The sequence below is a fragment of the Sycon ciliatum genome, chromosome 2, assembly GCF_964019385.1.
Source record: "Sycon ciliatum chromosome 2, ocSycCili1.1, whole genome shotgun sequence".
Classification (NCBI taxonomy): domain Eukaryota; kingdom Metazoa; phylum Porifera; class Calcarea; order Leucosolenida; family Sycettidae; genus Sycon; species Sycon ciliatum.
Window position 1 is genome coordinate 38,337,522 of NC_088644.1, and position 23,129 is coordinate 38,360,650.

The window sequence follows — 23,129 nt, forward strand, 5'->3', positions numbered from 1 at the left end:
GGCACATGCTGGCTGTTAGCCTGGAACTAGAAGAGCATTGTGCTATTTCTGCGGCAGCGCTCAACCATTGCTGTCTCCTGTAGCAAAGTCGGGACAGTGTAGTGGCAAATTTCAGCAGTGTGGTGCTCCTTGTGGTCTCCTGTATCAAGTCTGACCAGTGTGCGGCGGATTGCAACAGTGCGATGCGCCTTGTGGTCTCATGTGTCAAGCACTGCCGTTCACATTCCATTCAACATCCTTGGCTAGCGTTTACTTCCTCCACGTCATTAAAATTGTCGCTTCGCACATTGCAATATTTGAGACTTGGCTCGTCTTAGTCAGGCTGTCGGAATAGCTGTTTTCTGTGTTCGAACACTGGTGCGACCCTTCCTGCGCAATGTCTACTTTTCACTGAAGCTGTGATGGTCTCGGACTTTGTCGGAGCTCTCTTCCGCACCAAGCAAATTCTACGCGCTCCGCACTATTCCGCCTCAGAGTGCATTTCGTTTTCTGGAGTTCGTGCCGTCTCACATCGTTCGCGTGGGCATTTATCAAGACTGCAAGCTCGGGTATAAGAATCCTGGTATCTCTCTTGAATACGAAATGCTGAAGTTGGCGATGGCAAGAAAAAAGCGGTCTCAAATTCCTAAAATGCGCTACTTGTGGCGCATGTTGCTGCGAAGGTAGCAGGTCTGAAAACACCAACCAAATCAGCGAAGCGCTTGCCAAGGAAAGAAGTTGCGAAACTGCTTACCCTATCCCGCTGGAAGGTCGTTACACTGTACTTGAAAAATGCTAGCTTGCCTTCATCGCCTGCCACCTGGAGGCATGGATCGCTTGAAAACGAAGTTTCTTGACCTGAATTTGAACGCGCGTCTTCAGCGTATTGTTGAGTGCTGAAGGGTCTGCCTCAAACTCTGATGAAGACGTCGACCTTAGCTGCAAGTGCACCGAAGCGGGAGGCCACAAACTAAAGCTTGGTCCGTCGACAATGCTCTTCCTCAATTTCTAGCTGATTTCTTTGCCCTTCGAGTGGACAAAATATATTCGAAAAATCGCTCTGGGAAGCGACAATTTTAATGACGCGGAGGAAGTACTTCTTAAGCAGATCTACTTTCTGGGTTCTGCCAAGCTGCTCTGGACCGGCCTTCAGTACAGATGATGTTGCTCTGACTCTACCGGTATACGTACATGTATGTTCATTTTCCTTTCATGTCCCCGACCTAGATATCGTCCTTGCTGCGTTCGACAACCAAGGGGATTTATGGTAGTTCAACAAGACTAAGATATGGTCTTGGTGCATGCAGCATTGCTATGCACGGGAGCGAACAGGCTTCTGGGGACAAATCAGTTAATATTCTGCTGCTCTGGATGCATATACAAGCTCTGCCTCATTACTAGATAGTCGTTGGCCCAACAAACGTATTATTTTTATAGTGAGACATATTTTGTAACAGAGCTTGCAACTAAATATGCAAGAGGTATTGATTCGCACTATTCTGGGGTTCGCTCAATACAGCACAACATTGTCGGCACTCCTCTCACTAGTAGGTGATTGGAACGTGCAACTTGGGCATTTCTTGAATGCGAGAAGATCTTATGGCTCTACAGAGTACGCTGATGTACAATGCCGTGTCTTTCTACTTGATAATTTGGAGTTAGATCTTTTTCTTGCACAGTGGAGATTATCTGGTTCACCATGGGGCTTAGACGAAGAGTCCTACGAACGAATTATATGTACTACTTGTCAAGTAGCAAATTACTCAATCTGCGGACTGAACTGTTTCGTCCTTTGTGGACGCATCGGCGCAGCACAGAGAAAATGAGGCAGAACCTGTTAGCAATGAAATATAATTTTCCAAAGCCGGATTTAAACCAGGCCCGAACGTACCTTGCCAGAGTGCTCAAGTAGCACATTATGTTGTAACAGGGCCGTTTCACGTTTGTATAGACCCTGTTTTGCCAGGAGACTTCAGATTTCTACTTACTAACGAGGTTTTTAAAATGAGGGAGGACCTGTACCAAGAGTACATAACCCCCCAGAGTGTGCAACTCCCACATACCCTGCTGTCCCGACAGAATTTCAAGTTGACGTCATTATTTCTGACGCAATGCTCCTTGCACCAGTGATTTACAACATGTGTACGGGTGTCAACGCATCACACGCTTTTCTTTGCAATAATTGTACAGGATCAGGTCGGCTTTGGTCAACCACAGGTTCCGGATTCGTCTGATAATCCGTGTACAGTGCGCATTGCATCATCAAAATGACGTCAACTTGAAGTTCTGTCGGGACAGCACCCATAGTGGAGTTGCACACTCTAGGGGTGTTCCGTATTCCCCGGAACCAGGTTGCATCAGTACCGTAACTGTAATACCGACTGCGGATACTTTCCGAACCCACGTTCAACAATGGAGACAAACTTTACTGGTTCGAGTTCTCACTCTCAAAACACCAACTCCATCTTGGATTATCTTGGATGCACTCTAACAATGCCCTAGCAAAATCTATCAAGAACCTAGCTAGAACTGACTGTAGAACAAAGAATACACAGCTACATGTATAAGCAAGCGTCGATGTGTATAGGGAGTACAAGCAACACTGTCAATGGTGAATGCGTGACGTAGTCTAATGAGTACGTGTTGGCGGTCAGACACTTGACCTTATCGTATTATGGTATGAGTCATGCACATGTATGGAGCTTGAGGCAGTCATGCATGGCTACAGGTGTAGTGCTCGATGAATGCACGCAAAGTGCAGTCCTGTAATGTGACCTGTTGAAACCTGAACGGTACCAGGCGTCACCACGACTCCGACATACCTCCCTCGCGAACGAATCATAGCCTAATCAATGTATGCGAGTGAGACAAACTAATATTCCGAGTGATGTTCTAACTCCTGGGGAACTGCTATTGGATGTCACACCTAACATCATTGTGTCAAATGCATGCCGTAACGTCACTAGACATATCCGGGAACGAGGATACGTCTTATCTAGCCGGTTGGATGTATTGTTCACTCTGATTGTGGATTGCTTGCTAACACTACAGTCACAGCCTTACTACCTCATCGCCACTGCCGTACCACCATCCACTATTCGCTCAGCTGGTGACATTGTCCACATTGACGTTCGCTGTGGCTGGGCAGTTCTCGGAGTCGAGCTCCACCTCACCCTCTGTTACCTCCAGTGGGATGAGGCGATGAACTGATCGTCGATACTCCTTGCCTTTGATCTTCACGTTGACTGCACGGACGACACCATCTTGCCCTGGGTATGTGGCTGTGACGCGTCCCAGAGGCCATGTCGCGCGCGGAGTACTCTCATCCATGACAAGGAAGACCTCACCCTCCTCGACGTCTTTTGCCTTCCTGTACCACTTGGACCGGACGTTTAGCGCCGGGACCATCTCGCGCAGCCACCTCTTCCAAACTTGCCTTGTCAGCACTTGTAGAAACAGCCAGCGCCGTCTGGGGTGGACCTTCTCCAGATCCTCTGTATCCGCCTCGAGGTGTGTGACTGCAGCCGCGCGTCCCATCAGGAAGTGGTTTGGCGTCAACGCTTCTGGATCGTCGCTGTCAGATGATACGGTGGTAAGGGGACGGGAATTCAGCATTGACTCGGCATGTACCAGCGCTGTTGAGAACTCCTCATCCGTGAGGCCAGCCTGGTGCAGCACATGCCAGAGTGCGCGTTTGACTGCCTTGACCATCGTTTCTACTACACCACCGAAGTGGGGCGTTCTCGGTGGGTTGAAATGCCACTGTACATCTCGCAGCTCGGAGTGGGTGGTTAGGCGGTCTTGATCTATCGTGCAGGTGGCTTCGCGCAGCTGTCGCTCTGCGGCGGTGAAGTTCGACCCGTTGTCTGTCACTATGAGCTCCGGGGTTCCACGCCTCTTGCAGAATCGGGTCATCGCCATCAAGAACCCATCTGTGTCGAGCGAGTTGACGGGCTCCAGATGTACCGCTCTGGTCAGCAGGCACGAGAATACGCAGATATACCGCTTCTGCTGCACCTTGCCTCGTCCCTGGCGCGTCAGAAATGGACCGGCAAAGTCGATGGTCACCTTGCTGAAGGCGATAAGTGATGACGAGGTCCGGTAATCCGGCAACCCTCCCATGATTGGAGTCAAAGCCTTCGCGTAGCCTCGTCGGCACTTGACGCACCTGTGGCGATGCTGTCGCACAACGGACTTCCCGTTTATCAGCCAGTACCGGTTGCTGAGGTTGGCCAGCAGGTGGTTGGGACCCATGGAGTGCTGACATCTCTCGTCTTCGTCATCCACGATCAGGGCTGTGACCCGATGTTTCGGTGGCAGGATGATGGGGTGTCTTGTCGTCAGCGGCAGATGGTGTGCAGTGGTGAGTCTCCCACCGACCGTCAGTACGGTTGTGCCATGTACCTCCTCCAGCTGGGGTCGCAGCTTCAGCAATGGCTCGTTGGGATCGGGTTCCTTGCCGGACTCCAGTCGCTTGATGACCTTGCCATACACCTCCTCCTGGGCCTTCCGTACCCAGAACACGTCGGCCGCCTGGACCTCTGCAGGGGAGAGAGCGGGTACTGTCATACCGTTCACTGACTTGGCAGATCCAAACTTGCGTCGTGGAGCGGGTGTTGGTCTGTTGGCGCCAGCCTCCCTCGGTATACGAACGTTACGTACAAAGCGCTGACACCAAGCGGTGACACGGATGAGCCGCGTCCAAGACGAGAAGTTGGAGGGGTCAAGCTGGTACTTCCCTGGAACCGCGCTGAACGACATAGCGGATCGCTTCTTCAGCTCTGCCGGCAGACTACTGGGAACCTCGATCGGCCGCGCCGGGAATGCACTCTCGGGTCCGCGTAGGAACTTCGGGCCATGCCACCAGTCGTCATCGGATGCGAGCTGGGCTGCAGATAGGCCCCGGGTGCCCTTGTCCGCAGGGTTGATTGATGTCGGAACGTGCCTCCACTGACGGGGGTCCGACAGTGCTTGGATCTTGCTGACCCTGTTGCCCACCTCGACTTTGAAACGGCGGCTGTGTGAGTGAAGCCAGTACAGGACATTGAGGCTATCACTCCAGTACGTGATGTCGGACGAGCTGATGCCGAGGGCTTGGGCGACTTGTTCGGCTACCTCGGCGCCGAGTACAGCTGCTCGTAGCTCAAGCATGGGGATCGACTGTCGGTGTAGCGGGGCTGGTTTAGCCTTGGCCATGGCCAGCGTGGACCGAGCCATGCCGTCTGGATAACTCGCCCGTACGTAGACTGCTGTTGCGACTGCTGCGTCGGATACGTCAACGAACACATGGAGGCTGAGCTCTGCATCGGCCGGATCCCGGTTTGAGTCCTTGAATGACCTGGTGGCTCTCACGGCTTCTAGCTTGGGCAGTTCCTCGAAGAACTTCCTCCAACCCTTAGCCTCAGGCTCTGCGAACTCCTCATCCCATTCCAGCCCGCGGAGGCAGGCGTCCTGGAACATGACCTTTGCTCGGATGGTGTAGGGTGACACTTGCCCTCGTGGGTCAAACAGAGAGGCCATCTTGCTCAGGACAGTGCGCTTGGTGTACTGCGTGATGACGGGCACCTGGTACTTGAACGTGAAATGGTCGCTCTCAGCATCCCAGGCGACTCCTAGCGTCTTCACGCAGGGTAGCGTGGGGTGTTGGTGGTCAGCTACCGAGATCAGCGTGTTCGGCGCCCGGTCGGCTTCTGGCACAGACTTCATGACCTCTGCACTGTTCGACATCCACTTCCGTAGATGGAAGCCTCCCTTGGCCAGTGTCTCCTGGACGTCAGTACGTAGGCCCACCGGCCTCCTCTGGCGTTGGCGCAGACGCGAGTAGGTCGTCCACATAGAGGTTGTCCATGATGATGGTGTGTGTGGGTGACCCTTCGGCGGCATAGGTGGCCGCGACAGCCTGGACGGCCTTTCCGGCGAGGTATGGCGACGCCTTACACCCGAAGCACACTCGCTGGAATTCGAACACCTTGGCTCTTCCGTCGACCTCCCACAGGAATCGGTGATACCTGCGGTCTCTCTCAGCCAGCTCCACATGCAGGAACATCTCGCTGATGTCTGCCATCAGAGCCACAGGTTCCTTACAGAACTTGAGTAGGCAACTCACGATGTTGTTCTGTAGTGCTGGGCCGGCGTGCATCTCCTCGTTGATCGAGACGTCGTTCTTCTTGGCCGCCGCGTCAAACACTATCCGCACCTTGGTGGTGGTGCGGTCCTCCTTGATCACGGGAAAGTGGGGCAGGAACCACTGGTCATCCGCATCGTTGTGCACTTCCGTCTCGGGCACCTCGCGGATATACCCCTTCGTCAGGTACTGTTGGATGACACCGGCGTACGCTGCTGCGAGCTCAGGTCGTTTGTACAGGGACCGTTGGAGACTCGCCAGTCGTTGTTGGGCCATCGGTCTGTTCGAGGTCACGTGAGGCTTTCTGTCTTCAGCGACCCACGGGATGCCAATGGTGACACGGTTGTTGTTGAGGCTCATGGTGTCGTCAGTCACCTTCTCGGCTTCACGCTCAGCTCGAGACATGGTCTCTCCCGTGGCTGTAGAGCGGATGGTGTCTAAATTGAACATGCTACGCACCATGGCATTCAGCTCCAGGGTTGGCTCGGTGGGCTCTGCGGTCGCGGCATGTGTGGCGTGGTGGACGGTTGGTTCCGCCGATGTTCCGCTCCCCTCCAGGAGACCGAAACAAATCCATCCGAGTGGTGTCTTTCTTGCGATTGGACCATGGCCAGGCCCACGGCGTTCGGCTAGCGAGGCGTGCAACTGTGGAACGTCAAGGCCCAGTAGGATGTCCACAGTTGGGTTAGCTGGGGTATCCGGATTCATCCCGCGCAGGTGTGGCCAGCTTGCCTTCTGCGCATCCCAGTCCACACGTTGCATGTCGGCGGTTATCTGAGGGAGAACGACCGCCTGCACTGGGGTTGTTGCAGTTGAGTCTTTGTGACAGATCTCTATGGGAGCGATCCTAGACTCGTGCTGCAGACAGCTGCCACCGAGAACAGTCGTGCGCACGGACGTGGTCTCACCGGGTGGGACATTCAGCTTCTCAGCCATGTCGGTGGTGATGAAGCTGCAGGTGGACCCAGAATCCAGCATGATCGTTGCTTGTAGCTCGACGTCTCCACATCTCACTGTCCCCACAGTCGTCATCAGAGCTGGTAGGTTTGCAGGGGTTTCGGCATGCAGGGCGCTCGCTGCAGAAGCCATATTCGCGGTGTTGGTGCGAGCGGCGTTTTGTTGGCTACCGCTGCTAGGCCTGTCAGAATCGTCCCTGTGGAGCAGCGTGTTGTGCTTGCCTTTGCACTTCCTGCAGTGGCTCGAGGTGCAATTTCTGGCGAAGTGACCGTCCTGTAGACAGTTCACACACAGGCCCAAGAGGCGCACCAGCTCTGATCGCTTCTGGACGGGTAGCTGTTGGAACTCCTTGCACTGCGCCATTGCGTGCTCTTCCATGCACTTCCTGCAGCTCTTCTTCTTCCTTGGGGAGTCAGAGGTGGCGTCGCGGGTAGTGCCCGCTGTTACTGCGGCCAGGGTCGTTGACCTTCTAGGCGGTGGGGTTGGCTGAACGGCGGCCGTCTTGGTGGAGTTTGGTGTCACCAGAGAGGCGGCTTCCGCTCGTTCGGCCAACCATTCAGACAAGACACCAAGGTCTAGTTCATCCGTACTAAGGCCCTTGGCCTTCACATACTCGCCCCACTGCATTCGATGGGGGAGCGACAGCTTGGCCACCAGCTCATCACGGAGCGCAGGGTTGTTCCTGTGGTCATGGCTCTTTAGCAGCTTCATAGTGAGGACGATGTTCCTCACAGATGTGGCCAAGGAGTGCAGGGCGTCCGTGTCCTCTGCTCTGGCTGGCTTCAGCGCCTTGGCCTGCTCGATTAGCTGTTTCACTACCAATTCCGGCCGGCCGAAACGACGCTCCAGTGTCCGGATGGCCTCGTCTACATTGTCTGGCACGGCCAGGAGCAGCTGTACTGCCTCCTGGGCTGGTCCCTTCAGGCAGGTCTGCAGGCGCTGGACGTTCTCTGCGTTTGAGTATGCGCATTGCTCCGTGCTGCTTCGGTACAGCGCGAGGAACGCGGGCCATTCCTCCGGCTTGCCAGAGAAGATTGGCAGCTTGCTGCTGGTGGATGACTGGCGTGCAGCCAGCTGTCTGATGCCAGCGTTACTATTCTCGACCTGGGAGGTCTGCCCTTGACGTAGGGCCTGGGTGATTGCACCTACAAACTCACTGGCCAGGTCTGCTATCTGACGCGCAGGATTGCTGTTAACTGTGCTGCCAGTAATAGTACCGGTAGTAGAGGTACAACCACTCATGTACGCGTCTTCGACCTCACTCGCATTACTTGCTGCGCCCTTACCACCGGCACACGTCTCCGTAGCTCTGGCACTAGAGTATCCACGTGGCCCTGACTCTGAGTCGGAGTCTGAGACTGTCATGTAGCCGCGTGCACGTGCACTCGTGTCGCGACGGTGCTTTCGTGGTGCGGGTACTGGCATGGATGCGTGTGGGTGACTGGGTGACGTAGTGCTCGGGATACCGCTATGCCTTGTGCTTGCGGTCGACTCGCAGCGCTCACGTCTCTCCTCGTGGACCTGTGCAGGCTGTGGTTGCACTACCGGTAAGCCTTGTACTTCTCTAACAGGCTCAGTGACACTACCAGACTTCGGCGCTCGTCGTTGTCTGGCACGGCTTTCTCGTAGGGCATACTCCGCTGCGAATAGCCGCTGCCTCAGCTCTGTCATCGATCGGGCCAGCTCATCGTTGTGTTCTCGTTCTGCCGCAAGATCCCTGGCTTGCTTGTCGCACGCTAGCTCGACCATTGCCCTACTCGCCTCAGCTTCCTCTAGGTTCGTCTGCAGTGCGTAAGCGTCTCGCTGGCGCCGCTTCTCGACGATCGCGGATTCATCGATCATCGTCTGAAGCTGTAGTAGTTGCTGCTGATACGCAACTTCCTTGGCCCGGAACTCACGTTCTACACTGCGTAGACTACTGCCAGTACTGGATCTCGGCAGTTGCTGACGCTCTACGAATGTCCTATCCCAGGGCTCGGGCCCTATTCCCCGCTGAATGGACTCGCTTAGATAGTCAGCGTAAGTGGCATCGGCTACAACAGCAGTGGTGTGTTCAATCGTTCTTTGAAGTACCTGTGTCTGTGCCTGTGCCTGCGGTTCTGGTTGATGAAACGGAGGTTCATTCAGGTGTTCATGAATCGGATCTTGGACTACGCATGGCGGTGCCTGGTAGTGGTAGCTGTGTGCCGGAGTGAATGCACGGACATGCTGGACATCTGAGTCCCTCTCTACATGTGCGTCTATCACTACGTCTACCGGTGGTGGTGTGCTAGCCTGACAGGCCTCTGCATGGTGTAGACCTACTGCTGATTCTGACGTTACGTGCGTAGATCTATGGGAAGCCTCTCCTTCTGATGGCTGAGATTCTGCACCGACTACCGTGTGTGACTCTGTTGGTGTTGGAACAGCAACTGAACTAGGTGCAACTACATCATCGTCAAAGTCGATGAGCGACGTATCTTGGGCTGCAACCGCCTCATGCAACTCACCCGCTTCCTGGAAGACTTCTTCTCGCATCGCAGGAGAGCTGGAGGTCTCAACGGACCTTTCCCTCAACGTCCCTTCGGCTTCCGACATCGCCTGCTCCGTCAACCGGGCGATTTCCAGCCGCTTTTCCGCCACAGCCTGTTCCGCTTGTAACACGGCTATCCTGGCGCTGAGCCTGTCAGCTGAATTCGCGGTGACGGCTTGGCTCCTACTTTCGGTCATCCTGTCATCTCCACCACTAGCACCAGCGTAGGACTGGGTGTCTGTGTACCCGAATTTTGGCGCTGCGACGCCTTTCGTCGTGCGCTGACTCCGCCTGAGCTTCTCCATCGTGGACGTGATCCGGCTCGAAGGACCACTATGTTCCGTATTCCCCGGAACCAGGTTGCATCAGTACCGTAACTGTAATACCGACTGCGGATACTTTCCGAACCCACGTTCAACAATGGAGACAAACTTTACTGGTTCGAGTTCTCACTCTCAAAACACCAACTCCATCTTGGATTATCTTGGATGCACTCTAACAATGCCCTAGCAAAATCTATCAAGAACCTAGCTAGAACTGACTGTAGAACAAAGAATACACAGCTACATGTATAAGCAAGCGTCGATGTGTATAGGGAGTACAAGCAACACTGTCAATGGTGAATGCGTGACGTAGTCTAATGAGTACGTGTTGGCGGTCAGACACTTGACCTTATCGTATTATGGTATGAGTCATGCACATGTATGGAGCTTGAGGCAGTCATGCATGGCTACAGGTATAGTGCTCGATGAATGCACGCAAAGTGCAGTCCTGTAATGTGACCTGTTGAAACCTGAACGGTACCAGGCGTCACCACGACTCCGACAAGGGGGTTATGCACTCTTGCCTGTACCAAGAGTATTCTGTCTTGATTCGCGGTTTCTTGCTTAGTTTTCTAGCATGTCCAGCTCTGCGTACCCATCAAACCACATATGGATGAATGCTGGTGTCATGTTATGCTGTTTTTGAAATCACCTAAGTGTAATACCTGCTTGATAATCTCTGCTGCAGGGATGGTGCTCTGCTGTATACATCGGCAGGCACAGGACATTTCAACGACACTGGCCTGCGTGCGTACTCCACTTACACATATGTGGTGAGTTTACCATCATCACTGCCAGGCTGTTGGGACTTGTACTAAAGTAAAACGGTGTTTAGGGACGATCCAGTGGTGGACAGGAAACCGGGTGTATATCTACACAAATCAATCCGCATGCGTATAGCCATGGTCATGATTTGAGCGATCTTCAAAGACAGCTATTCTGGTATTGCAGTGGTTGCAGACGTAGCCAGTTTTTATTATAGGCAATTGCTATTGGTATTCCACTGAAGGTGCAAGTCGCTTAGAGAGAGAGCGTGTTTAGCTGTTGCTCAGTTGTCTGCTGCTGTGGATTCCTGTGTTCTACAGTTGATGGTATGCTCTCGGTTTTCCTGCGCTAATAGCTCTGCAGTTGTCGGACGAACAGCTGAGGGCAGTAAGTCTCTAATGGGCTGAAGACATTCACCATCTATTTATATAAATAACTTGAACTTTAATCGTGCCTGGTTATTGAACGGCTCCCGAGCAGAGTCGTGGTGGTCACACTCTCCACTTGTATGCTTTGTGTTAGTGGTGTGGAGGCTTCTTCGCTGCTTCACCCTGTGCTTCAAATCAATTCTCTGTCTCATGTGCTGCTAGCTATGTGTTTGAGTGAGCTAGGCATGTGTGCTCAAATTGCTTGTCTGCAGAGCTTTACAATGACTGCATGATATTTTGTCCTGGTTGATGTGTCTTCACTCTCTGTGCAGTTACAACTGGTATCCTGGCTCCAGCCGTGAATTTTACAGCCAGAAAGACAGCAAGCATAACATGGAGTAAGTAGAACTAGAACCTAGAACCGACCTGTTGAGTTATGGTAGTGCAGTGAAACCTGCATTTAGAGACCACTGCAATAAGGGACCACCTATCGTGAGATGCCACCTGTCTTGAGAGGCAAACTGTCTTTTAATAATTTGTACAGACCACCTGCCTTTAGAGACCACCTGCCTTTAGAGACCACATGCCTTTAGAGACCACCTGTCTTTAGAGAACACCTGCTTAGGAAAGGTTACACTGTACCGGTGACTATGACTAGCAGCCGTATCACCTCTTCGCTAAATCAAAAAACTGTCTGCAAGACGCAGCTTTTAGTTCTGAACTAACTGCTTGCAAAGGTAGGCTTAGTCTAGAGCAGAGCAGAGCAGAGCAGAGCAGAGAGAGAGAGAGAGAGAGAGAGAGAGAGAGAGAGAGAGAGAGAGAGAGAGAGAGAGAGAGAGAGAGAGAGAGAGAGAGAGAGAGAGAGAGAGAGAGAGAGAGAGAGGGAGGGAGGGAGGGAGGGAGGGAGGGAGGGAGGGAGGGAGGGAGGGAGGGAGGGAGGGAGGGAGGGAGGGAGGGAGGGAGGGAGGGAGGGAGGGAGGGAGGGAGGGAGGGAGGGAGAGAGGGAGAGAGAGAGAGAGTTTATGAAGACAAAGTGATGACAGCTGGTAAGCATAACGCTCACACTAAGTATTATGTGTTGTGTGTGTGGTCACACATGTGCAGGTGCACCAGCAGTAGCCAATGGAATAGTGACTGGATACTCTATTGCTGTAAGAGATGCTTCGGCCTGTTGTCCGCGTACGGGTACTACTATCAACTGTACGGCATCGGATATGTGAGTATGTTCACACAAGCACTTGAAATGGTCCTGAACTATAAGTAGTGGTGATGTATGTCACACCAACCATAGCCTACACTCTGTGGATTGCACACTGCGATTTGAACACGCATGAGCCGCAGCCAGCAAAAAATAATGGTAATAGGGTGAAATTTTGAAAAACGGTTTTTGCTCCAAAACACTTCTTCATAATGTGAATTATCATTCCTGAAAGTTTGAACGTATTCTAAGGTGATGGGGGTGGTTGAATACCACTATATGTACCAGGGATGAATTTATCCTGTATCGCATCGCAGTTTGCAATGCAAAATTGATCTACTGCTACTCAAAAGTCACCGTGACTCGCAGAAAATTGCGATACAGTCGACCTACCCTTATAACGATAACCTCTATAACGATATTACCCTTATAACGATATTTTTCTGCCGAACCAAATCACTCCATTGACTTTTGTATACAATGCCTTACCTCTATAACAATATTGCTATAACAATATTACCCCTATAACGATATAAAATGGGCTGACCAATTGACATTTTCCATTTTATAACAATATCTAGCAGGGAATAGGAGGGAATATGCAGAGGCCACTATCTAGGTAGGGCAAGCTTCACTGGATAAGTCGCTGAGAAATGACGAAATGCAATGGGGGCACCAGTGGGCACCTTGCTCTGTACATAATGTGCATGTACGTCAGTTTTTTTATGCTATGAAGAGTAAAAAATGAACAAAACCATGCATTATGACGTATGTGTATGAAATGAACCAGTTACCCCTATAACAATATTTCTTGGTTTGACGCAAATATCGTTATAAGGGTAGGTCGACTGTACATACAGACTATCCATGCCTGGCTTGCGCTATCAAGTAACATGCATACTGTGCAGTGTATGTGGTGCCGGTACTCTGAATCTGCGTGCACATTTATCCTTCAATCGTTTTTTCGCAAATGGACTTTCAGGCATCACTCTCAAGAAGGACAATGTGGTAAACACCCAACCTTCAGAGGAAAATGTTAATCAAAATCAAAGACTGCTACACAATTGTGATTTCGTATAGCAAAAACTGCTATGCAAAAATATGACAGCAAATTCATCCCTGTGTACAAGGGTGTCCAGATTGGCAATTGCTGTCAGTTTACTTCTGCATTATGGTCAGTTATAAGTCCTCTGCCATGCCCTCGGCCTCTTCTTGGCCTGTGGCATTGCTCCAGGGCTCTTCTGAGTCTTGGCCCAGGTGTTGCCTGATCTCCTTGTTCAGGTACAGCAGCCTTGCATCACTGATACCGCCTGGTGGCAAGGTTGTCGGCAGGCCGCGTGCAGCGACAGCAGCAATGCTGTGGCATTCGGGTAGTGCGTACTCAGTCCTCAGTACTCACTGCAAATGTATATTATCCTCTTTTTGTCCTGCTCACAGGTGCCTGGGTCCGGTAAGAGTGGTGGTGAGAACGAACTCTTCAACACTCGCCACTGTGGTCACTGATGTCACACTGTTGGCATACACCCAGTATGCCTTTCAACTAGTGGCCAGCAACGGCGCAGGGGATGCGAGGGGTGCATACGTGTTCGCTGTGACGCCACAGGACGTTCCGAGTGGCCTGGAACAGGCCCGTGCAGTAGCGACGGGTGCACGGTTCGTAGCCCTGTCCTGGAGCACACCACAGATGCCCAACGGTCCAGTGGACTTGTATCAGATATTGCGCAACAACAGCTCACCGATCAGCCTATCTGCATCTACGACGGTGTATAACGATACCAGTGTGTTGCGCCCGTTCACGATATATAGCTATGTATTGTCTGTGTGCAATACGGGTAAACTATGCACTACTGCATCGCCCTTGGTTGTTAGGACGGCTCAATCAGTTCCTGATGGTGTTGTATCACCAGTGGTGATGTCTGTTTCCGCAACATCAGTTTATATAACCTGGAGTAGGCCAACACAGCCCAATGGTCTTATAACCATGTACCGGATCCAGCAGCTCACTCCACGAATAGCATCACCCATTGTACTCAGCGGGGCTGACTCTCTGAATGCCACCGTGTCAGGCCTGCAAGCCTACACCAGCTACTCCTATGCACTGGAAGCGTGCACGGTGATCGGCTGTACAGCTAGTGCCGCCTCATTACCAGTCAGGACTCTCGAGGCGGCACCACTTCTACAGCCTGCACCGCAGGTTATCGCGCTATCGTCCAGTTCTGTTAATATCTCATGGCTACCTCCTATGCAGGCGAATGGTATCATCACGGCATACAAGCTGTCCCGGAACGGATCAGAGATTGCGCAATTCCCTCAGAATACGTCAACCTTTGTCGACATCCACTTGTCACCCTTCACTGTTTACAGCTATGTCATTAAGTCTATCAACTCAGCTGGTTCAGTGACCAGCACAATGATATCATCGGTGACTCATGAAGATCGGCCCAGACTAGTTCAGTCGCCGATAATCCTAGCTAGAAACGCATCTGCATTCGAGTTCCGATTTCCGCTACCCTTACAGCCTAACGGTGTGCTGGCGAACATCACGCTGTACATTGATGGCATGGCGGTACGCACTGTGAGCGCACTGCCCAGTCCAGTTCTGGCACTGACCGGCTTTGACGCATTCACAAACTACACGTTCAATGCGGAGTTCTGCACCGTGGCTGGCTGCTCACTGAGTCAGGCGGTGACGGCACGGACAGCCGAAGCACTTGCCGCTGTGAATTTCCCGCCTAATGTGACAGCTCTAAACGCATCCACTGTCGTTGTTCAGTGGACCATGCCAAGCGAACCCAATGGTGTTATCAAATGTTACTCTGTGGAGAGGAGGCTGGTTGCCGCTGCAAGCGGTGGATCAAGTATTGTTGCAAAGCTTGGACCAAACGTACTCACGTTCCAAGATTCTCAGCTAATGTCGTACACTGCTTACGAGTACCGTGTCCAGGTTACTAATGGTGCTGGTACGTCCGATGGTCCCTGGCAACAGGTCAGGACGCTAGAAGGCATTCCAATGGGAGTCCAATCTCCTGCAGCCCGGCCGCTACAACGCAGCGTCGGCTTGACGTGGAGTCCACCGCTGCGCCCCAATGGTGTCGTTATTCGTTTCGACGTGCTTGTGAGGAACGCCAACACAGCTGATCTGTTCAAGGTGGCTGTCACTACAACTGGACTGGCCGCACAGGTAGACAGTCTTGAGCCCTACACTGCCTATAGCTTTAAGCTTGCTGTCACAACTGGAGGTGGGTCGGGCTTGAGCAATGCTGTCAACATCACAACCCTAGAGGATGTTCCAGAACAGCTGGCGAGGATCACTATTGCAGGCCGGGATACAGTCACGGGAAGCTGGCTCAACCTAACATGGTCGCCGCCCTTGCAACCGAACGGCATCGTCACGGAGTACCGTGTGCTGGTTGCTACTGGAGCCCTTGAATACCTCGGCACAGAACTGGGTTTCTTGTTTCGCCGCCTCGACCCCTACACAACCTATAACCTGTTTCTACGTGTGTGTACTAAAGTGGGGTGCACCGATGGTGCCCTGCAGCAATTCACTACACCAGAAATCAAACCCGAACATCAGCTGCCACCGAAAGTCACCGTGCTGTCCAGCTACGCGGTGAATATTTCCTGGAGTCCGCCGGGCCTTCCGAATGGTGTTCTGACGTCGTTTACTGTTATCAGGCAGCGTGGCTCGAATGGCACTCAGTTATCTGTAGGGACATTGGACCCACGGCGGACCGTCTCTCTAGTGTTTGTTGATAGTGGTCTGGTACCTTTTACTGAGTACCGGTATGCAGTGCAGAGCGGCAACCGGATAGGCAATACTACCAGTGTGTTTAGCTTACCAGTGACAACCCTACCTGCTCCGCCAGTAGGGCTGGCAACACCTCACGTCATCACTCAGTCCTTGAACTCCGTACAACTCAAGTGGCTAGCACCAACGCAGGCAAATGGTATTTTCTCCAGGGTCGATGTGCTGAGAAACCGCACGGCAATTACTCAGCTAGCGGTGTCATCGCATAACTACCTTGACACTGGCTTGTCCCCAGCGCTTCTGTACTGCTATCAGATCCGGTACTGTGTGCACGTTGGTGGCTGCTCGGATTCCATTAGTGCATGCAACCGCACTGCTGAATCAATTCCAGCCGGCATTGCAGTACCAGCATTGAGTGCTGTCAGTGCGTTCATCGTCCAGGCTGCCTGGTCTGTACCCACCCTGTCCAATGGAGTAATAACGTCGTTTAATCTGTACATCACACGGCCCTGTTCCAACGGATCACATTGCCTGGCGTATAGCGGGCTGGAAACCACCAGCAACATCACAGGTCTGGTTCCATACACTCGGTACACCTTTGAGCTGGAAGCATGCACAGTGATTGGCTGCTCTCCACGCTCACCGCCTGCACAGGTGAGGACACTGCAATCTTCACCTAGTCAACCTGCACCACCAACTCTAACCGTACTATCGGCTGACGAGATCCAGGTTGTGTTCACAGCACCTCTATCACCCAATGGAGTTCTCCAGTTCTACGCAATATTGCAAAATGACACTGCTGTATCCTTCATTGATGCAACAACTGTGCACAGTTTGACGTATGTAGCATTGGGTCTCCAGCCCGATACGGTGTACTCGTTTGCAATACGTGCTGCAGGACTCGCCGGAGTGTCTGAATCGAACGTTGCTCTCGCCCGTACGTTTCCTGAGCCGCCGACGAACGTGTCTGCTATCAACGCCACAGCAGAGTCTTCTAGTGCGGTGTTTGTAGAATGGGATGAGGCTGGTGAAGCGTTTGCAAAGTCAGTTTACTATCTTGTGTCAAACACACAGGATGGGCCGGTGATCAATACAACAGCGCTCACAGCACGCTTCACGTCACTACAGCCGTTTACAGAGTACACGCTAGGCCTCAGTACTTGCACCAGGTTTGGCTGTACAGCAAGTGCACCCGTGAAAGTGCGCACGCAGGAAGCCACTCCGGTGGGTCTCTCGCCACCGCTCACTAGCTCTACAACAGGGCGTTCCGTGACGGTGACATGGTCTGAACCGGCTAGTCCCAACGGAATTGTAACGCAGTACGAAGTGGAGACACGCTTGCCGGGCAATGTCACCGTGGTTTCGATTGCTATTATTCTAGCAGCAATGCCAAGCCAAGCAAGCCACTCGTTTGTAGATACCAATGTCAGACCTGTAGCCAACTATGAATATCGCATTGCAGCGTCGAACAGTGCCGGTACTGTGCGAAGCAATTGGGCTTCAATACGCACCCCCGAAAGCAATCCCGATGATGTTCCACCGCCGAATGTAGGACAGAAAACAAAGTCCAGCATCGCAGCAAGTCTTCTCTTGCCAGTTAGTCCTAACGGTATCATTACCTCATTTAACCTGTACATCAATAGTTCGGGTGCCTCGGTCAGTTTGGATAACTTGAATGCGGTTGTGACTAGTTTGTCACCGCACACTGTCTACGGTCTTGTCGCGTCATTCTGTACATTGGTCGGCTGCACCAATAGCACGGCTGTTGCCGTGCAAACCAGCGAAGACCTGCCGAGCGGCCTCAATCCGCCCGTTGTCACCGACATCTTGGCCCGCTCCATGCGAGTAAGCTGGGGTCCTCCGCTTGTACCAAATGGTGACATCGCCAGGTAAGGGAGGATATCATTCACGGTGTTTTGGAGACCACTGCTAGCTGCTGTGTGCACTGCTAGCTGTTCAGCACATGAGTGCTGAATCACTAGTTGGTCCGATGTTCTGGTTGGGAAACAAATCACACTCACATAGGTGCCGGGTGTGTGATGGCAGGATTGTTAAATTTGTGCTGGCTAGGTGGGAAACATGTGCAATGTCATGACCCTTCCTCCCTCTCTCATAACAGCCACCCTCACTTCCTTTCCCCAGGAGACTCCCTTTGATAGGCATCCATTTCCCTCTGGAGAATCCTTGAAAAATATAATATCAACTTGTAGGGCTGAAACGATCATTCATAAACTCTTAACGATTAACCAATAACGCTAACGATCGATTTATTGGTTTTATCGATACTTTTTGACAATGGAGAAGGGCCTTGTCCAGTCAACTATCCAGTCTATAACCAGTGTCGTGAGATGTCCCGCACGACTGGAGTTGCACGTTCGCATATTGGCCGCACCGCCAAAGAAGTAACGTTAGTTGGAGATCGGCTTCGTATCAGCACACGTTTGAACATCGATCCGTTTGTTGTCCGCTGAAACTGGTGGCTTTCCACCAACAGCAGCCGCATGTTGCTCCTTGTGAGCAGAGCTCAAGTGGGCAAACAAATTGGTCGTTCCGCTCTGGCGGACAAAATCACGACTACACAGTTTACGACGAGCGGTCCATCCTATATCATCAAAAGAGGCCCACACTGGAGACCTTTTACGCGGCTTACTTTCGCAGCTCTAATCATCGACATCTTCCAAACGTAAAACAAAACACTCTCCAACTTCTCCGTGAGCTCACTCCAACAACTGACGACTGGTGTAGCAAAACACCAAGAACAAAAGCCGATCGCCATTGCTGCATGCAACGAATCGATCAGCAAACATTTCGCCAATGTTGCAAGAACAGCGGGAAGTAAGTACGTCGTTACGTTAGTTGCAACACTCCCGGACTGCACTGCATGCAGTGCAATCATGATTGTGTGTTGTGCAGTACAGCCGGTCCACGTTCCCGCGTATAGGTAGAAGTGCATGCAAGTAGATCGTGTGTACGCGTGCTGCATGCAGATAGACTCGGATCGATCGGACACTGCACTCCGATCTTGAACCCCGTGCATGTAGTGCGTACACTTGCATACAATAATCGTTAGAGATTGCTAACGATTATTGATTTCGCCCATAGCGATCGACATCCGAGTTATCGACATAATCGTTTCAGCCCTAATATCAAGTATCAATTATTAAATTGTTCTAACGTTGAAGTTAAAAAAATTAACTCTTACAGTAAATGATTTAACTCCTGCTTGTAAGCAGAGAGAACACTACAGCTGTGCCGCTACCCACTTTCGATTGGCCATGCATAATCATGCCGGGCCTTGGCACCTATGCTGCTTCACTGTGAAAGCGAGAAGGTAGCCTCAACTCAGTGGATTCTCCTTGGTCTCTCTGTGCAGGTATGCACTGTACATGACGGGCGTCTGTGAAGGCGAGCCAGGATTTCCAGAGCGCGTATGTTCCGCACCAAGGACACTGGCTTACCAGGGGCTCTCATTGCAACGAGACGTGCTCAACATCCTACCGTTCACGAGATATTTCTACGAGCTGGAAGCCAGTAATAGTGCTGGTAGCGTGACAAGCTCCAGAAGCCCGCTGCTCAGAACACTGCCAGCAGGTATGAACATTAGCAAACAGTCTGTGTGTGTACAGTCAGACCTCGCATAACCGCACACATCCGTTTTCCACAAAAGTATCCGGATGGTCGAGAGAACCGGATAATCGAACACACATACTGTATGTATGCATGACATATGCTGTAAATCGGTAGCCAACGATTTTATTCCGGATGGCGAGGGATCCGGATAAAAGAGGACCGGGCAAGCGAGGTCTGACTGTATCAAGCTTTTAGGTGTAGATTTGACCACTCATTTTAAGGAGGAGCTGTCACCAAAATAATTCTTTGTCTTATCTTGCAGTCTTTGGGCTCCTGATCACGACGGTGTACTTCGTTTTTATCTGCGATGACTGGGAGTGGGTGAGAACTTAAAAAAGAAGGTGCCCGAAGTACCGAGTGACGTCATGCCGGACTCGACCTTCACGCATACATTCGACGTCCAAACCGAAGTCCAGCCCGTGTGCTAATCGATCAAGCTAGCTGTTCCGATGTACGGTGCACGTGTGTCTTTTGAACGTATTGCTCGGCTTTGGGTACTGGTACTAAGTATTCAATAGGCATTTCTAATGTTTCCCCTTATTTCCTTTCCGAATATTAAAATGGAAGTTGTGTGTGTGTGTGTGCATGCGTGTGTGTGCGCGCATGCGCGCGCGTGCGTATGTGTGTGCGTGCATGTTCACAAGCGTGTGTGTGTGTGTGTGTGTGTGTGTGCGTGGTGCATGTTTGTTTGATTGTTTCCCTATAGCTCCCGAGGTGATTGGCCAGTTGAACGTTGCCCCTAGCAACAGGACCGTCGGCGAGGGTGCAAGTTTCATCCTTGACTGGTCTGGTGCATTCCGCTACAACGGCAATCAGTTTGTCAGATACGTATTGAGGGAAAACCAGATCACTGTGGCAGTGGTCGACACTGCGCTGGAAACCACCTCAGTCGTGACTAACCGGGAATATGACCTGAGTAAGTGAAGAGCACAGTCAACTTTGCGTATAACGACACTCGGCGGGGCATCAGAAAAGTGTCGTTATTCACGAAGTATCCTTAAACCCAAAGTCTCATTATAATGTATACAGGCAGATGGGACTTTGCTCTGGGCATGAAAATTCTGTCGTTATTCGCGAATTTTCGTTATATCCGCAGTCGTTATTAGCGAAGTTGACTGTATACTCGTTGTGTGTGGAGTACCGGAAGATGTTATCTATCTATACCCAGCACTGTAAACTGCCACACTGGACTACCTTTCAGATCAGTTTATCAGGTGGGGAGTTGGGATGAGAGTGGGAAGGAAGGGGGGGGGGGGGGACTAGTCACACATCAACTCTTTTTCCTGTCAGAGGACGGCAAGTCACACATTGCATGTACGCAATAACGTGAGACAGACAAGGCACACGCTGCAAGAGACAAACATGCTTGCAACAATTGACACTGGTTTGTTCTACTCACAAGTCTTTTCTCTCCATGCTCCCTCACAACACTCTCAGCAGTCTCTGGGCTACTAGTACAACAGTCAATTAGACATGACGATGGTGATGGAATTTCCGGTCAAGTCTATTTTATTCAGGAATATGGCAACTCTAGACTAAACGAAATTCACAAATCACAAACCTATTCTTTTTGAGTAATGGATCAACAGGCTGGTTTGATTACCGTATTATCCGGATTACTACAGTATAAGCCCCCACCCCCATTTTTGCCACGAAATACAGACATCTACCCTATTTGTCAATCGTCAGTTTGATCATCAGAGTATTAGCCGCACCCCATTTTTTTGGGTGAATTTTGAGCGTACAAAGTGCGGCTTATACCTCAGAGAATACGGTATTGTGTGCGCATGTCCATGCTGTAAGCGCCTTGGTGTACGTATACTCGCCCAGTCAACACCTGTGTGGGCCTGCCTTGTGTGCTTTACTCCACTACTCTGCTTTCCCTGCAGACTACTCTTATAGTGTGGTTCTCAAGATGGGCTCTTTCGCAGAGGTACAGACACGGGCGCTCTATGTCCACATCCCAGTGCCGACCACACGATCACCAAGTAAGCAACAAGGCAGCGCTGACCTGTGCACTGCTGCTGTAATTGCAGTGACCTGTGCTTTCATTGGAAGGAGTCAAATGCTTACCCGTTACATTGCAACCAGCATCGTTTATTGATCCCAACCGAAACATTACACGCATACTAGAAATCGTCTTTGCTGAATGCTTGCTGCAACGTCACGTATAGTATAGTTCACCCATCAGGTCACCAACCAACCTGTTATCTCGTGACCATTGAACTCATTCCTGTTTGCACCTATTCGTGTAAACGCACTCGCGCAGGCACAATAGGCATGTTCCTAACCCGCGTCAGAACTTCCAGCACATTCGAATGCAGCAAATTGTTTGCCAATGTCGACTGCTGGAGCGAGCAATAGCGCCAGTATGCTACAGTGATCCTATATACTTTTGAGAGTAGGACAGACTGATCTCTCCGGGATTATTCCTAGGCCTTGCCAATCCAATGTGTACTGCAATCTTCTTGTTTGGGAGACCCCGGCCTGGCTATTGTTCTGTCTCAATGCAGCAGTTCCTTGCAGCTTTCATGTTTGTGTTACTCTCTGCAATCTGGCCTGCTCTGCTCGTGCTCTGCAGCTGCTGAGACCGAGCCGGAAGAGGTTTCCAAGCCAACCTACAAGACAACAGGGTTCATCGTGGGAATGGCTCTTGTCGGCGTAGTGCTTCTCATCACCCTGATCTTCTGTCTGCACCGGCCGTCGAAAGCAACCGCAAGCGATGGTCGCACGTACTCTCCCAATCCGCTCATTCAGCCAGGGTCAGCGTCGCCGAAAAGCTACAATAACCGCCGGTCAAAGGCAAGGCCTGAATCGTTCCCAGCAAGTGACTTCTCCACAATAGTAAGCCATGCAACTCCACATTCAATGTCTGCCTGTGCCACACACGTGTGCATGGAAAAAAAAGACCCCACTAAAGTTCACACATCTGTGTTGCCAGCGGCTGCACGCACAATTGGGTTTAGAAACAAGACCAGCTCAGAACGTCTCGCTTGTGCTAGGCCACCACCCACATCCCTCTGGCCACACTAGGATTGTAGCCGCAACGCCTAGAGGCGATATGTGTACTCGTTTGTAGCTACACACACAATATGTTACTTAGAAGTACTTTTGCACGCATCATAGTACAAAGTTGGATTGTGTTATTCTCTACCATCTAGATATTTTTAAGTGATGGGAAAAGAGCCGTGGTGGTGGCCTGATGTCAGCTCTAACTCACTTTGAAAACCCGTAATTGCTCCCCAACCATACTGCTCATTTGGTTATGCTGTACATGTATACTGTACATGCCTTTGCTCCGATTATAGTATGTACTCATGTACTTGCTCTGTGACATATTGTGTTGTTTGTGTTTGTGTTCATACATCAGCCCACATCCAGCCCACCCGGTTCAAAGGACCCTGGTAATGTTGCTCTCCTGAGAACGAATGTCAACATCTACAATGAAAACGAAGATGAATACGATAGCCCATGGCATGAGGTAGGGTTGGACAAGGCGTACATATACGGCCTAGTCTTAGC

At 51.4% G+C, this 23,129-nt stretch overlaps 1 protein-coding gene across 1 annotated transcript in view; it reads left to right on the forward strand.

Annotated features, from left to right (window-relative positions):
* LOC135809983 (usherin-like) overlaps window positions 1–23,129 on the forward strand; it is a 42,265-nt gene that overhangs the window by 17,954 nt on the left and 1,182 nt on the right. Inside the window, exons 20-29 of the mRNA XM_065323435.1 lie at window positions 10,584–10,668; window positions 10,981–11,047; window positions 11,361–11,426; window positions 12,133–12,244; window positions 13,664–17,866; window positions 19,351–19,568; window positions 20,314–20,523; window positions 21,497–21,595; window positions 22,189–22,451; window positions 22,978–23,088. Of these exons, the coding sequence (XP_065179507.1) occupies window positions 10,584–10,668; window positions 10,981–11,047; window positions 11,361–11,426; window positions 12,133–12,244; window positions 13,664–17,866; window positions 19,351–19,568; window positions 20,314–20,523; window positions 21,497–21,595; window positions 22,189–22,451; window positions 22,978–23,088 (5,434 nt within the window). The remainder of the gene's footprint in view (window positions 1–10,583; window positions 10,669–10,980; window positions 11,048–11,360; window positions 11,427–12,132; window positions 12,245–13,663; window positions 17,867–19,350; window positions 19,569–20,313; window positions 20,524–21,496; window positions 21,596–22,188; window positions 22,452–22,977; window positions 23,089–23,129) is intronic.